Below are 15,160 nucleotides of genomic sequence, written 5' to 3' on the forward strand. Positions count from 1 at the left end.
ATTTATCTTAAACACCAACAAGGTTATTTTGAAATACTGTGCAATATTTTAAAATACTGTAAAATATTCTTTAAAATAAACTAAGGGAAAAGCTTTAAAGAACAGTGCAACAACCTAAATATATAATACCGGAATCTAGTGGTCTCAGAAAATACAGATACTGTAACACTCTTTTAGAGAGACAGAGTGTATAAAACCACCAGGCATCTCTCTCCATCCCCTGCACTTACTGCCCTGTGAGCATGATAAGAATGAAATGTGAATGAAATGTGTTTTTTTAGTGTCTTGCTTGGTCACTTCAAACCTGGCTTTTTCTCAGAAACACGGGCCTGCAGCAAAGCAAGGGAAACACACTCATTGAAGCAAGCTACGTAAAAGCTGCGTAAAGAGGAGATAAGATTATCATGGCATTCAGATACTGCTGTAGTGTCTTTTCTTTCCCCAGGCATGCAGTATAAACGCCATTGGAAAACACTCCTGAAATTATTCATCCCTCCAGAATCATTTTGCTCCTCTGCCAGTCACTACTTGGGTAGCTCGTGAGCCAAACCACTGAGCTCGTTGGGTTATTTCCTATCACGCCCATCCACTAACTGTCCAGCAAAGGCCTTCAGTGTCAGCGCCAGTGCACTTCTGCCCCCTTTTCAGGTTTCTGTGCTGGCACATGGACTGGACGAGATGGCGACTAAAGCAGAGAAACGGTCACGGTTTGGAACAAAAGAACATTCTAGGAGAAACACTCTGCCATGGCCAAAGTATCACCTTGGAGACAGTTCACATTACAATTCTTACACTAAAAGAAAAAAGGCCGACATCACTGAAAGAAAGCTCATCTCATGCAGTCGTTCTTCAGGGATTAATTTACTTTTAAAAGTCAATTTGTCAGTTGTTTTTTTTCTAAAAAAATAACACTCATCAGTCAAGTCCCTTTTAACATCTCTAACTTGCAACTGCCAGCAACTTTCTGAACCAAAGAAATGACAAATGGAAACAATTACAATGGTGCATCTTCCAAGGAATGCAAATCAACAAGTTTCTTTGCACTCTGAGCGCACTGGGATGTACTCTGGCACACAAAAGGAGGCTTTAAACATGATGATTTACTGTATATAGTACAAGAATAATACAAAGAATATATATATAATCTTATATATAAAAATATAGAATACATAGTCTGTTAGAGCTTAAACAAACTGACAGCTATTATCAATTCCATCCAGACACTATTACTAAATATCAAAAAATCATTCTTTAAATTAATTAATGAAAAAAATGAATCCACCCATTTTCTAAATGTATTTTCTAACGAAAGGTCGCAGGGGAGCTGGAGCCAAAAACAGACATGCACGTACGGGAGCGATTTGTTTCTAGAAGCCAAACAACCTACCAGCTTGTCATGGGACTGTGGGAGGAAAATGGAGCCGGAAATAAACTCAGAGCCCCCTTGCTGCAAGGTAGCGATGATAACCACTGCGATACACTGCCACTATAATTTAAAATATAATTTAGAAAAACACACCTGTCCCTGGTATCCGTCAAATAATTTAAACTGTTGCCTCTCACCTGAGCCTTAAACTGAAGTAGCTGTGCCAGATTTACACCTCATCTCTTATTCTAATTTCAAATAAGCACACTAAAGTACAACATTAAATTGTGGCAAAAAACATTTTCATGAAAATGTTTTTCAATCTAGAAACAGCAGTCCTCTGGGACTGCTTACACACAATCTGCACTACATACGGACACTTTTCATTCTAAATTAGCCGCTTTAATTACCTGTCTTTAACCACACGGATGTTGGATATACAGTACACTCAATCTAAGTCGGTGTACCAGAGCAACCATGTCTGAGCCATCTGTGGCAGTATGCACTGTAGGTGTGTGGCTTACAGACCAATCAGAGAGAGGAAAAAGCTCAGGCATTGACATGGCACGGTTGTAATAAGATCTTCCGTGTCTGTGTTCAATCACACTCTCCATAAAGAGGTTCAGCCCACGGTTCTTAATGTCTAATCGCCTAGTCACGGTGTCAGGCTAGTTCAAGCTTATGGTTGGACTTCCCAACAGGGTTGCAGGGAAAAGGTTGGCACTCCAGTGGCTTATAGAGGGGAAGCAGGTTAACTTTCCCCGTGTTTAATGTTTGAAAGGTGAAAGCAGGTTAGCTCTTTCATAAGATTCAGGTTAAAAGGGAAAAGCACAGTGTCAGTGTTAGGTTTACACAGGGAAAAGCCGCCGAGGTGAAATAGCTTACGGACACCAGGACTTGTGCGGCCTCAGCCCCAGTTTTCATAATTGCCCAAAAATACTATTAAAACTTACAGCGCGTAGGGAGCAGAGACTGTGCTCTAAAGGGGGTGTATGAAAATCAGGTACACTCAGAAACACTTGGCTTCAAATCATGATCCTCCTCCCCAGAATGTAGTTGAGAAAATGCTGTGACTTAACACAAAAAACAACGCTTAATGCTTCCCTTGAAATAAACTGATTAGGGAGAGAGAAAAAAAATGTGCAAACTTTCTGTAAGCTTTGACAGAAATGCCAGCAATATGATTTTTGATCTATGACTCCATGTGGCAAGGCCTGCTGTGTCTGTAGAGTTCAAGCAGCAGAACTTTGTTACTGGGGTAATAATGAGCCCAACATCACATCTATTAAAAGAGAGTGAAAGCCCTGTCAAACATGAGTTGTCTGAATTATTTAAACAATCTTTTTTACTGAAACCACACACACAAACAACTAATGCAGCAATGTACAGTATTCTGTACGCTTCTTGCTTTGATCAAACATCTTGTTCTTCCTCAAATTAATTCTGTACTTGTTCTAAGAATCCTGCCTCAATTCTAGTTTACACACAGCAGTTAAAGAGATCAGTGCTGGGGAAGAGCTCCTAAAATATCAATGCATAAAGCCTGGCAAAACATCATATGGATTCATTATCCACAGCAGCACAAACAAAACACTTGTGATACCCAAGCAGTCGGATATACAAAAACCACTTAAGGATAATTATATTTATCAGGACAGTTATTTGCTCCTGGTCTACCCTGCAGTGCATGTCAGATGATGTTTCCATACTTGTTAGACAAATATCAGAGGTTACATAAAGTTTTCAAATACCTCATAGTTAAATAACACAGAAAAAAACTAGGATGTATATTGTAAATAGAACACAAACATTTTAATGTCATGCTTTTGTAGTTTCAGTCACATTCAATGCAGATAATGAGCTTTTGTAAAACAAATCGGAATGATAAAAACAAACAACTCTCTTTACGGAATGCAGTAGAATTTAATGCTAATATCTGGCAAATTGTGAGTGTTGTATTGAATTTCCAAATTGTTCGGAATCCACAGTTAAATTCTTGGATAATTTAAGAATTTTTCAAATGTAATCAGTAATGAGAATGCATCAAATTAAAGTTTTTCTTTTCTATTCATTTCTTAAAAGACTTCTGTTATTTCAAAAGCTTAACATTATTCCATTTTCCAAGGGGAAAAGCTTTTGTATGTACATCATAGAGCTTTGTTTAAACTGTAACAGAGAAGTACAAGCAATAAGATAGACTTGAGATTTTGTTACAATTTAAAATTTGGAGTTTTTGAAGCAGTGTTATTAAAGTGCCCTTGTGTAGATTTAATCAAGCGCTGCATGTTTGTACAGAGCATCTAATTGAAAAGAATTATGATGTGTGAGCAAAGATTTACTGGATTTATTTTTGTGCCTGGTAATTATAATTTGAAAGGTAAAACCATAATCTCATAGCAAACACGGCTTTCTGATAGCTGATCAAAAATTTATTAAAATATAATCAGCCTGATAATGTAATAAAGGTTGACATTTAGAAGTACAACACAATAGAATATGCAATTCCTAGGATATGAAGTTTAAGCAAATTGCACTGCATTGTGTGAGTCAATTTATCTCCATCTTTATCTTATGTACTCTTCTTTTGAGTTCTATTTGATATTCAAATAACAAATGTAGGTAATTTCAACAGATTTCTCAATGGTTTACATGAATACAATGTCATAAATCAAAGCCTGACGTTACTGAACCAGGTGGAGGTTACCGTTATGGCACAGTATTTATTGCGACACTGAAATGCCAGCAAACACAATCAAAGTTTTAGTGAGTGGTGAGCATAAATCCTTTTAATTAATTTTAAATGTATTCGTCTGATGCAGGATGTTTTCAAAGCATAGCCGATGTGCAAGTGATCGGCTATGATTACAGCCTGCTTCATTACTTCAGGTTACAGGTATGCACTGGATTAATGACGAGCACTGGCTAGCAAACATCCAAACATCATATTCAGTGAACCTAAATGAACAGTAATCAAACCCTATAAGTTAAACCTTATAGCATTTCTTTTTCTTCAGTAAAAAGATCATCTTGATCTTTGCAATTTAGAAGTCCTTTTAGGAACGCATCTCACAACAGAGAATAACTTTTTTGCAGAAGACACTGCCCAAAAGTTAGTGCCCTTCTTCTAGCTGTGTTAGTAGTTAAGAGTGGAAACTTTTCAATTAACATCTCAGTTGTTGAAAGGACAGCTGTGGGAAGGAAAATAAGTGTGTACGTTTCTTGTTTTTAACCATATCGGCTTCCCACAGTAAAAACAAACGGCAAAGCATTTCTGTTTTTAATCTGCTGGTCTATTCTGCTAGAGCTGCGTGGCTAGAAGTAGAAATCAGGGGGTGATACCAACCGTGAGCTGCAGGTTCTGTAGTCAGCGCGGTGTCTGAACACACACAGGGAGAAGAGGTTTGGAGGAAGGAAGGAAACAGGAGGAACAGCATGCAAAAAAAGGGAGAATGGAAACAAAAAATGGAACAGATATAAGATGTGAGAGGCAGGCATTTGAGAGACCATCTGCATGAGAAAGACAACAAGTTCAGAAAATAAAAAAAAGCAATTACAATCATAACAGCAACCACTGCAACAATAACAAGAAGGCAGCAACAGAGCTGCCTTTGTGACGAGAATAGCACAGACTCACACATTTTCGCCACACAGGGGTGACTGCTGCAGGGTTGGGGCAATCTTAACTGACCTCTCCCTAGCTGGACACTGGACACTTCGGCTCCTGTCCATTTCCCTCTTTACAGTTCTAGGAATTAAATTTCACCTGCCGTGTCATTGTGTGAATAATCACGGAGCTTCCATTTATGTAATTCTGTTTAGTATATCTGTCTAGTTTCAAAGTATTACTTAAGTATTAAGTGGGGGGTGGGGGCAGTTATGATTCTGCTACTCCCGAATTGATGATTACCTGCATTCTTCTTGGTGGATCTAATCATTTTTGTTAAAAGGACTAAATGCTTCCCTGCAGGTCTAAAAATGCAGGATTCAAATTTTTGTGTAAATCATAACTTAAATAAGCCCAAGAAATCAAAACAAGAAGACCTCATGTCTATCGTGGACCCGAGGTTTCCTCCTCTACCTCATATCATTCATTTTCTTTAAAGCGCTCATGCATAAAACATCAAGGATTACTTCAGCACCATAACGAGAAAACGTATCATATTTTTGTGGAGTGAAAAATGCATACAGCAGACCCGCACCAAAAACAAGCTGTCATATTGGCTGGGCAAAAACAAAGTAATCCTAAAAACGGATCTCCAGTCAAGTACTTTATATACTTGAAATGATATTCACAGGGGCTACGATACAAAAATAATTTGTACAAAATAATTTGTTACATGAGCAAGTAAGTGCTAATTTGATGTATTGCTGGATGAGAAGCTTGAGGAACAGAAGGCTCTAAATGACCAACTCCAATTAAAAAATAAAGAGCTACAAAACACGGACTGTATTTCAACTCTTTGAGTAATGCAGTCCTCTAGGGGGTATATTAATATAGATTTAATTAGCTGTAAAGGCTGCTTTTGGAAAATGACAAAACCTGGTAAAATAGCACTGTCTAGAAACTCCTGTCTGGATGAACTATTGAGTTTTTTTTTTTTTGAGAAACAGTTATAACATTGGCTAATTCTAAACCCTCCCAGCAATGGGATGTGGATCAGCTCACAGCAGCTGAAAGGTTAACCAGTTACATCACATTTTGAGCTGCTTTTCAAGGTTACCGAATGGGGGATGGCAATTTCTTTTAAGGTAGAAACAAGGCTTAAATCAAAATTATAGCACTGCTTCTGCAGTTAAAATGATGGCAGACCATGTCTTTAGAGTGTCATTGACCCAGCAGTGCTTCCACCACTGTAGGAAATACAGACATGAATGATGGTTGTCAACCAGATATATGAGGTGACTTCCCTTTACTATACCTAGGGGCACAAGACGCAGGGCTCTAACACATCAGTAAACATATACTACATAGTTTGGGAGGCGTTTATTTTTATTTATTTTTTCCTTAACCTTTTTATCTGTCCATAATGCGTTATACTCAGTCAGAAACAAAGCCCAGCCAGATTTTGAAACCTAGATACCAAATCGCACATACATCTCTTCTTTCTTTTTGGCCAGACAAGAACAATGAAGTCGGCTGTATTTTGGAGATTTTTTCTTTCATTTCGAATCGCAATCGGTTTTGGAACTTTGTGATACCTCATCTGCTTTGCACTGCTCCTACCGATAGAGGACGGAGTCTTGTAAAAACACTCAGACATATTTTGAGTCCTGGGGGTTTTGTAAGCTCCTCTGCCTGTGCTCAAGGAAATGTGTGCTTTTCAGTCAGTGCTATTCACAGTCCACCATGGCTTTTTAATGTTTTAAAGAACTAGGAAAAGGAAAACAAAACTGTGCAGTAAGTATACTGTACATGAACAACCACATCATAGCAATTTTACAATGACAATGACTGAACGAATATCCTGACCTTGTTGGTTACAGAATTAGTAAAAGCATTTACAATACCTCATCTTTTGTTAAAAACCCAGTACAAACATGCATTATGATAACGATCAGGTTGAAGTTCATTCTATGCTGTAATGCTAAGAAAAAGAGACACCCGAAGAAGGCTCCACAACCGAAATGTGTGTTTTTTTATATGCTAAATATGCAGACAAGATATTTTTGTTTCTTTTTTTAAAACTGGGTTTTTCTTACAAGCTCACCCAATCGTGAACAGCCAGCTGTGCGTTCAGGCTGTCTTGGTGAACGGTTATAAGCCCAGTAATCACCCATGATGGAGAATGAAGAAGTGTGGGCCGATTCTTCCCAACTTCCCACCTCTGAAACCTTCATCTTTCAACATGTTACAAGCTATGAAGCCCCATGCAGGAGAGTAGACGACGTATCCCTGGCCAACAGTACCACTAGCATACAAGTGCGCTAGGAGTCACAAGTGCGACTGTGTTGCTGGGAGTCAGGAGACCCTTGGTTGTCGACAAGCACCCCCAATATTTGATCATATTACTGTTCAACCAGGGATGAAGGCATTTTTACTCTGCACAAGTCTAATTTGTGAGCTTACTGTAGGATGCACAATGTTAATTATTATGTCTTGTCCTGAACTCTTTTGTCAACCTATAAGACTGTTAGTTAATTATGATTCATTTCATTAACTGGTTGCCTTTGTGCACGCAAGATTGCCACTACCCATTAAGGGAACCTAACGGGATCTGTATTCCACATTCTGCACTGAATTTGAGAGTAACAAAAAATGATGGCTAGCAGGAGTGCAATGGGAAGGAAGACAACCCCCTTAAAGTATTCTTACTATTTACGTAACCTAATGAATTGCATAAATTTTGTATTAATTTGAAAATGTGGTGCCTATGGTTACAAAACCAGGAAGCCTGGATCACAGAGCTCACTGAGCCTGAATTCGGGAGCTCCACGCAGAGACCATACAAGCGAATCCACATAAACATATTTTTGAAATAATCTCAGAAGAAAGCCTAGGGTACTGCAGTAGGAAGGTCAAAAAAATGATTTGAATTAAAAAAACAACATTGGGCAAAAAGGGCCATAACCCAGGTGTTCCCCTTAGTTTGATGTCAATTTTAGAAAAGGGTACACACTTATACAAATATACAACTGCAAGGTAACGCGTTTAAAAGGTGCTGCAGTTAGAATGCTTCTTGTGATTATAAATGGGATATTCTAGCAATCTGAAAATTTCCATTTATCCCTATTGCAGACAATTCAAGATTATTCACCTGATTGTTGTGTAAGAAACTGCTTGACCTGTTAATCAGGGAGGAATTTTCCTTCCATTCCCTATGGCAATAGACATTTCTTCTACAAATTCACCCCTCCATGGCAGCTTTCTTTAACACTGCCTCTGCCTTGCTGTAGGGCTGGAAATCAGTGGAGAAATACAATCTCTTTTCTCTTTAGTGCTTCTCTCAGTCTCTCTCTCTCTTTCAAGTCTCTTCGAAGTTCTTTGCTGGAGAGAGGAAAGCCCACATTCTGTAACTGGGTGCAATTAAACAGTGCTGGACCTGTGAGAGGACACCAGCAGAGCAGCCCCTCCGCCTGCCCTCTGGTGCGACGTGCCAGAGTCACCCATCGCAGAAGTACGGGGATCATGGAACTGCCACACAAACTGCACTGGCTTCTGAACACCTGAAACCTTTAAGGTTTAAAAATCAAGCGCCTTTGCTTTTGTTTTTCGCTCACCCCAGAGACAATCAGTTCACTACCTAGGATGTCCTCCTTGTGCTTACTGGAGGGCCCCCACATTGAAGAGTTCCCTGCTGACCTGGGATTAACTGTCAGAATCCGAAAGGGAAACAGGAAAGAGCTTTGCCAAGCGTCTTGCTTTGAAACTGTTTTCCTATCTTGAAATTATTACCACACACAAAACCTCTAAATGAATTGCAATTAACTTCCTTCTAAACTTCAGAAATCTAAATGAAAGGCAGTGATGTGTCCCTGTTGGCTTCATTGTTTAAATCAAAGAGTAACAATGAGCGCCTTTTTTTTAAAATGCAGACCTTTGTAATTTGTAATAATTAACAAAGGCGCAGACATATCTTTGAAAGTAACCGAGATTTATCAAACGTGAATTATTCCAACTTCTTAAATATTACACAAAAAACTGTTTTTGAATAATAAATCAAAATCACTTAATTGTATCATTTAGCTCCCCACTATGCTCAATATCCTAGCAACACATGAAAAAAATTAACAATTATTGTACAAAGGATAAACTTCTTGTAATTAGGCTTGCCTTTTAGTTTTATCTCAAAGGGACATTTCATCAAACACGCAGAGTGCCAGACTGGTTGGTCAGGACTACAGCCCAAAGTCCTTTGATTTCTGCCTTCAGACTGTATGTCTCTTTTTTTGTTTTCTCTGAATTTTTTTTTCTTTCACCTTGAGCATTAATAAAAACCCCTTGGCTGTGTCCATTATACTGAACAGGGCACCTGGATCAGTGAAAATAATCTTCAAATGATTGTTTGACATTTTCTTATTTCAAACGCAGTGCACTTCACATGGGATGAATGCAAGTCACCCGGCTGCAGATTACTGCCTATTGCTACAGATCACAAGCGGGATAAGGCAACTTTAAAGCAGCAGGAACCCCCGGAAGGTGGGATTTCTTGCTTACTAAGGGCAAACCATGATAATAGAAGCTAATTGATCCATCCTGGAAATTAAATGCAAAATGAATGAGCTTAAATCATCATCAAGTACCCGGTTTCTTGAGCTAACTCCATCACTAAGTTGTGGGATTTGCACAAGTTGGTCAATATGTCATCAGATGAGCAAACACGATTCCCCAACCCAATCCCTTCTCTTCTGCACAGGCCCCAGGTCAGCATGAACATGAGATCATCAAGAGACACTGTGGTGGGGAGAAAGTGTCAGTGATAATTGTTTTTTTAAAGCCTCTCGGGTTCTTTTTCAAGTCATCGAAATACCATCCAAACCTTAAAGAGAACTGTCCTGCTAAGCCTGCCTGCATCAGTATCTCATCAAGAGTATATATGGCTAGGTTTTTGGTCAGAAGCATTTCATTCTACATCTTGAGCGGTCTCACTCTTTTAGCAGGTGAAAAGCAAATATGATACACGTACAGAGCAATACTGAGCAACAGAGGAATTGTGTCGCATGTAATTCACAAAGTTATCAATTAAATGACAGTCTTCTCTGAAGCAAGCGCACTGATATTTTATGAAAATATACATGCCATATGTAAAGTCATTATGCTGATTAACATCTGACATCAAAATTTTTTTCTTTAAAATAACACAATGGACTATAAAGTTGGATGCTTTTTTACTATATGAGACTAGAGTATAATTCTGGGGAAAAAAAGCCTCACGAAAAATTTTTTTTGGGAAGGGAGTGCTTAAAAACATGTTTGTAGACTAGTGCTGACTACCACGCGAACATTTAACTTTTTTCCAAGCTCTGCGAGTCATCATGGAATCCAATCACAGTACTAGTAACAATATATAAACAATAACTCAGTACATTGTTTATTACATTCAGGAGCATTTCTTCCTTTGCATCATGCTAAGCACGATAAATTCAACTTGATAGTCTGCCTTAGCTGTGTATCATGTGAGCACAGTTGCTGTTTTCCCAGTGGTAATGCTATTGACCTTTAGAAAATTAGCCCTTTTTCAGTCTGGGTACTATCTCTCTGTCTGCTGTTTATCTTGCTGGAGTTATTGGACAAGGAAAGATACCGACTCTACCACCTCCCTCATCCAGAAGCTCTTTTTGGTAAATTTATTTATTTTTCAAATCTCCAGATGGCATATATGCTATTAAATTCTACACAATAACCTCCAGACTTTTTTGTTCAGGGCCAGATACATTGCTAGGTGATTTCTGCTCAACGCTTTTACCAAATATACTGCAGATAACAAAGATCACAATTAAACAAATCTTTACATCTGCAAAGTCCATTAAATGAAACTTGGTGTCCCAGCAAACTGAGCTGATGATCTCCCTTATTTTAATTATACACAAAAAGAAAACATGGCATAAAAAGTAACAAATATGTTGGGATGCTTTGTGGTTAGACTCTGCAAAAGCTTATTTTTTTTTAGGAGATTTTATACAGTATATGCTTAAGGGGTTATTATGAATGGAGTTACACCTACTAACAGAAATAGCAACTTATTTATTGGGTTATTATATATATTATTTTTATTTATTGTTTGATATATTTATAAACTGAAATTTGACTCCCCCAACTACTTTAGTCGCAAATGTCAACGTGCTCAACAGTGGTACCTGTAGCACAGTTTACCACTTGTGGTGTGAACGTCAGGGAAAAATCACTATTAACTGAGCAAACTCCCTTCTCCTAATGAGTCAAGTTTTGAAATGACTGTATTTAAGTAGGAGCAGGTGTTCAAAGTTGTGATGGAGCACCAAAGGGAAACTTCTTAACTGTCAGCAATAAAACAACAGGAAACAGCATTATGGGAACTGGATGTAGTTCTGGAATTTAAAAATGCCTTTTGGCATGTAGTAGGGTTCTGCGTTTTGCCCCCTGCAAATAGTCAATTAAGTTCACAGGATTGTGTAATTCTGTATGCCATTTTACTGTGACCCCTTTCCATTCACAGACCTGTGGATGGCAGCCTTTTCCTGGGCTCCACAATCACGCCTCAGAAAACGATACAAAAGCACACAGGAGACGTGGAAGGCCTCATTTCACTCTGTTGTTCCCCCCGAAAAGAGGGAGTTCATCTCTTTGCTCAAAACCACAAAATCTTTTTTTTTTAAAGGCATGCTTATACTGTAAATATCGATACACATCCATTTCGAAGCTGTGTTTAGCAGGAAAAGCAATACAAATAGGAATTAATGACATCTGTCCCTGATGCGGACAGTGGTGAGAAGGGCCTTCCATTTAGTCATTTATTTTGCAGTATAAATGGCAATTTAGTCATCTCTAAATGTCACCTCCTGCAGCTGTTAAGCACTTTAGCCCTGTGTTAGACTTTAATAGATTTTTTAAAAGTGCAGTATGCCCTATTCCATTTCTCTTATAGCCAGTTTATCAAAAATGTATTAAATTTCTAAGTGGCCTCTACCTCTTTTCACTGATGAATTCATTTGGCACTCATGATCTATAACCATAAGCTAAATGTGAATAAATGGAATCAGCCTTCTAAGGGTATTATGGTTTTAAGCAGCTACCTTTATATATAAATACACACCATTTTCAGAAGAGGAGGGGAACTTATAAAGCTGCATATGTACAGTATTTTTCTCTTGAAACTCAGCAAAAGATATGCATAAAATACTAATGCTCAAGATGTATGCTGAAATGCCTCTTTTAATGTAATATATGAAACTGAAACTGCTGCCTTTCTAAAGTTTGCTTTTCGCTGTATGTAATTCAGAACTGTCTGTGCTTTAAACTACTATAAATCTGGACAGTATTAGCTAGAGGCTCCAAACACTGAAGGAAATATCACAGTATTATATTATGAGCTAAAAATGTAAGTTACAAATAAGGAAAGGGTTGGAAACTACGTTCCAGGGTTGGCTTCTTAAAGTACTGGACTACAACCCGCCTTGAGTCCTTAAGAAAAGACGTGAAATATTTCCCCTGGTAGACGTGTCAATTGTGTTGGAGGAACAAGGAGTGGCAATAACTCTTCAGCTCTGGGCCAGAAATTTTGAATGACAGGCCCCGAAAGCTGACTGAGGTGCCATCCTTTGGGTAAGACTTGGTTTCTGACTATGTGGTCAGAGAAGATCCCATGGCGCTGCTCACAGGAGCCTTCATTAATCTGACTTATCTAAACCTCCCCTTTAATTCAAGTGGCGAAGTACTGTAAATGATCCCTTTTCTACCTCCTCAGAGGGGGTACAGAGGTGGGTGAGGATAATTTGGTATGAAAAGCAATATAGAAATGCTAGGTACTACTACTACTAAAATCCCTGTTAGTTAAAAGTGTGAACTGGTACTGTAAATGTATTACATGTAAATGTTAAAAATATACAATTACATATATATATATATCAGAATAAACCACTCAAATAAAATATCTCTAAATGGAAACTGAAGATAAAATAGTATTTCCATAAAGCTTACGCCGTGTGGGCCGGTTTTTAAATATTTCTATTTTACAGTTTAAGTCAAGCTAACACCTTCTGACCAAAACCTGCAATTAATAAAAGCGTCAAAATAAAACACTTTCCCAACACCAAGAAAACAAAGACCTCAACCTCCGGCACTGGTTGTACATTTCTATTACATAATTCTATCTCTACAGTTGAACTCGGCAAGCCAAGAATTTATACAAAAGAGAAGAATAAGCTCACTGGCAGTTTGCTTGTGGTCCACTTACCGTAGTTATTTAATAATAAGCTTAACAGCCTAAATTTGTTGGCGAAAGCAAAAGAAGAGACTACAGCCACTCTTTAGTAGGGCAAGCAAAGCACTCTGGACAGAAAGGTCACCAGAAAACTTAATAAAAAAAGGCCCAAGACTTCAACTCCTCAGGGTAGTAAGGACAAAAACCGATAAAAAAAGGCAGACACACACACACACAGCTGGGCAAAACAGTCCTGATAGCATCCTAAGAAATTCAGTTTCTTGGCATCCAGGGAAAAAAAAAATATGATGTCATTGTCACCCATCAGGAAACACAATGGGTTGCTGTAATCTGTCACTTGGACAGGATAGGAAACAGTGAGATTCTGATAAGATTGTGAAGCCTGGGAAATGGTGCTAAATTTGGAATGATCAAAGATGTGACAGGAATTGGTTTTGACAAGCAGCATTCACCTTACTGCACTATGAGAAAGCACTGCCTGTGCAACTCAGCTATCCTTATCAGCTATAGGATCTTATCAGGTTCAGGCTGTTGGCTGTCTCTCCCCCCTCTCTCTCTCTGACACACGCACACACATATGCCACCTCTTATCAGAAAGCCCAAGGAGACAGGTGAAGGAGGAAAAGCCAGGGCAGGTATGAAATACTGTACCTTCGGCAGTAGCTGGAATGATGGTGGTGGTGGTGGTTGTGGTAGAGGTGGTGAAGGTTGTTGTGGGTAAAGGGGTAGTTGTGCGAGCATCTGGATGAAAATACAAAAATGAAACATAGAGAAACAAATAATAAATAAATAATGAAAAAGCAAAATGAAAGAAGCAACACAAAGGGTGTATACATTTATGATGGGCTTTTTGCATACAGTGTATATACTGTATATGCATGCGAGGATGTATGCACACATATAGAGAGGTACTGCATATTAATACACACCCATCATAATTTCAATGACATATTACAACAAACCCAATAAGCAAAGCAATACCAACAAGAAAAAAAAATGACAATTCCAAGGGTGCAATTTCTTAGCACAGACAACACGGACGGATGGGATGGAAATAAAGGCAGAGAGCACATTCTGTGAGATGTCTTCGAAAGACATTTCCTTGACTTGTACTAAAGGGCTCTCTAGTGTTGCAATTCCAATTACTTTCTCAGATGTCTTTTCTCCATCATAATACTCAGAGCAAAATAAAAAAAGAGAGCTATTGAGCCAGGCAAAGAAGCGGGCTATCATTATGAAAGGTGACAATCTCCGTGTCGAAGTAATGATTTGCTGAAAGACGTGACATTCTTGCATCGCCAAAGGCCCTAGCGCTGACCCCGTGATGGAAGACATCAATGCAGATTGTGTGAAAAGTGCTGGAAATTGACATCGGTGTGACTCAAGGAAAGGGAAATCTGGAAGTCAAAACAGAGCCCATGCAAAAAAATGGCGGAAATGTGTTATCTCGCTATTCAAAAAGTCAAACATTAAGGGGGAAAAAAATATTTAAAAAAGTTTGTTGCAACGTTAAAGTCTGTGACAGTAGACATAAGCGATCTGAATATTTGCCCATCTCTCCCAGACAAACATCAGGGCCCCTGCTGGGGTTAACTGAGTGAACATCAGCGGCAGATGAAATTGGCTCTCTCTCTCTTCAGAGCCGTGAGCTTTATTGTCCTTGCTGCATCAAAACATCTCAGTGGGAGCCAAAACACTTCCAAACTAATGATAAAATATAAAGGAAATGATAATGTCACTGGAAATGGGGATTCTGAACATCTTCTGACAGGCGTCCTTTAAGGGGTGTCATGCTTCAAGACAGATTGCTGTACGCTTTGAAATTTTAATGTCTGTCCATAAAATTGTGCATGCATGGCACTGCCTAATACAAACATTAAAACAGGACGAAGCCCTTGCGATAATTTGACATATGAATTTTGGAAGATTTATTTAC

The 15,160-nt window shown here is 38.6% G+C and overlaps 1 protein-coding gene across 4 annotated transcripts in view; it reads right to left on the bottom strand.

Annotated features, from left to right (window-relative positions):
• Positions 1 to 15,160, bottom strand: part of cadm1a (cell adhesion molecule 1a) — a 317,702-nt gene that overhangs the window by 31,853 nt on the left and 270,689 nt on the right. Inside the window, exons 9-10 of one of the 4 annotated variants that reach the window (XM_069182597.1) lie at positions 13,876 to 13,965; positions 4,710 to 4,742 (exon numbers count right to left, since the gene is read on the bottom strand). The exons of 1 other annotated variant lie outside the window; for it this stretch is intronic. In XM_069182597.1, the coding sequence (XP_069038698.1) occupies positions 4,710 to 4,742; positions 13,876 to 13,965 (123 nt within the window). The remainder of the gene's footprint in view (positions 1 to 4,709; positions 4,743 to 13,875; positions 13,966 to 15,160) is intronic. 2 more of the 4 variants (XM_069182599.1, XM_069182598.1) reach the window with 2 other exon arrangements.

Source organism: Lepisosteus oculatus, chromosome 23 (genome assembly GCF_040954835.1).
Source record: "Lepisosteus oculatus isolate fLepOcu1 chromosome 23, fLepOcu1.hap2, whole genome shotgun sequence".
Taxonomy (NCBI): domain Eukaryota; kingdom Metazoa; phylum Chordata; class Actinopteri; order Semionotiformes; family Lepisosteidae; genus Lepisosteus; species Lepisosteus oculatus.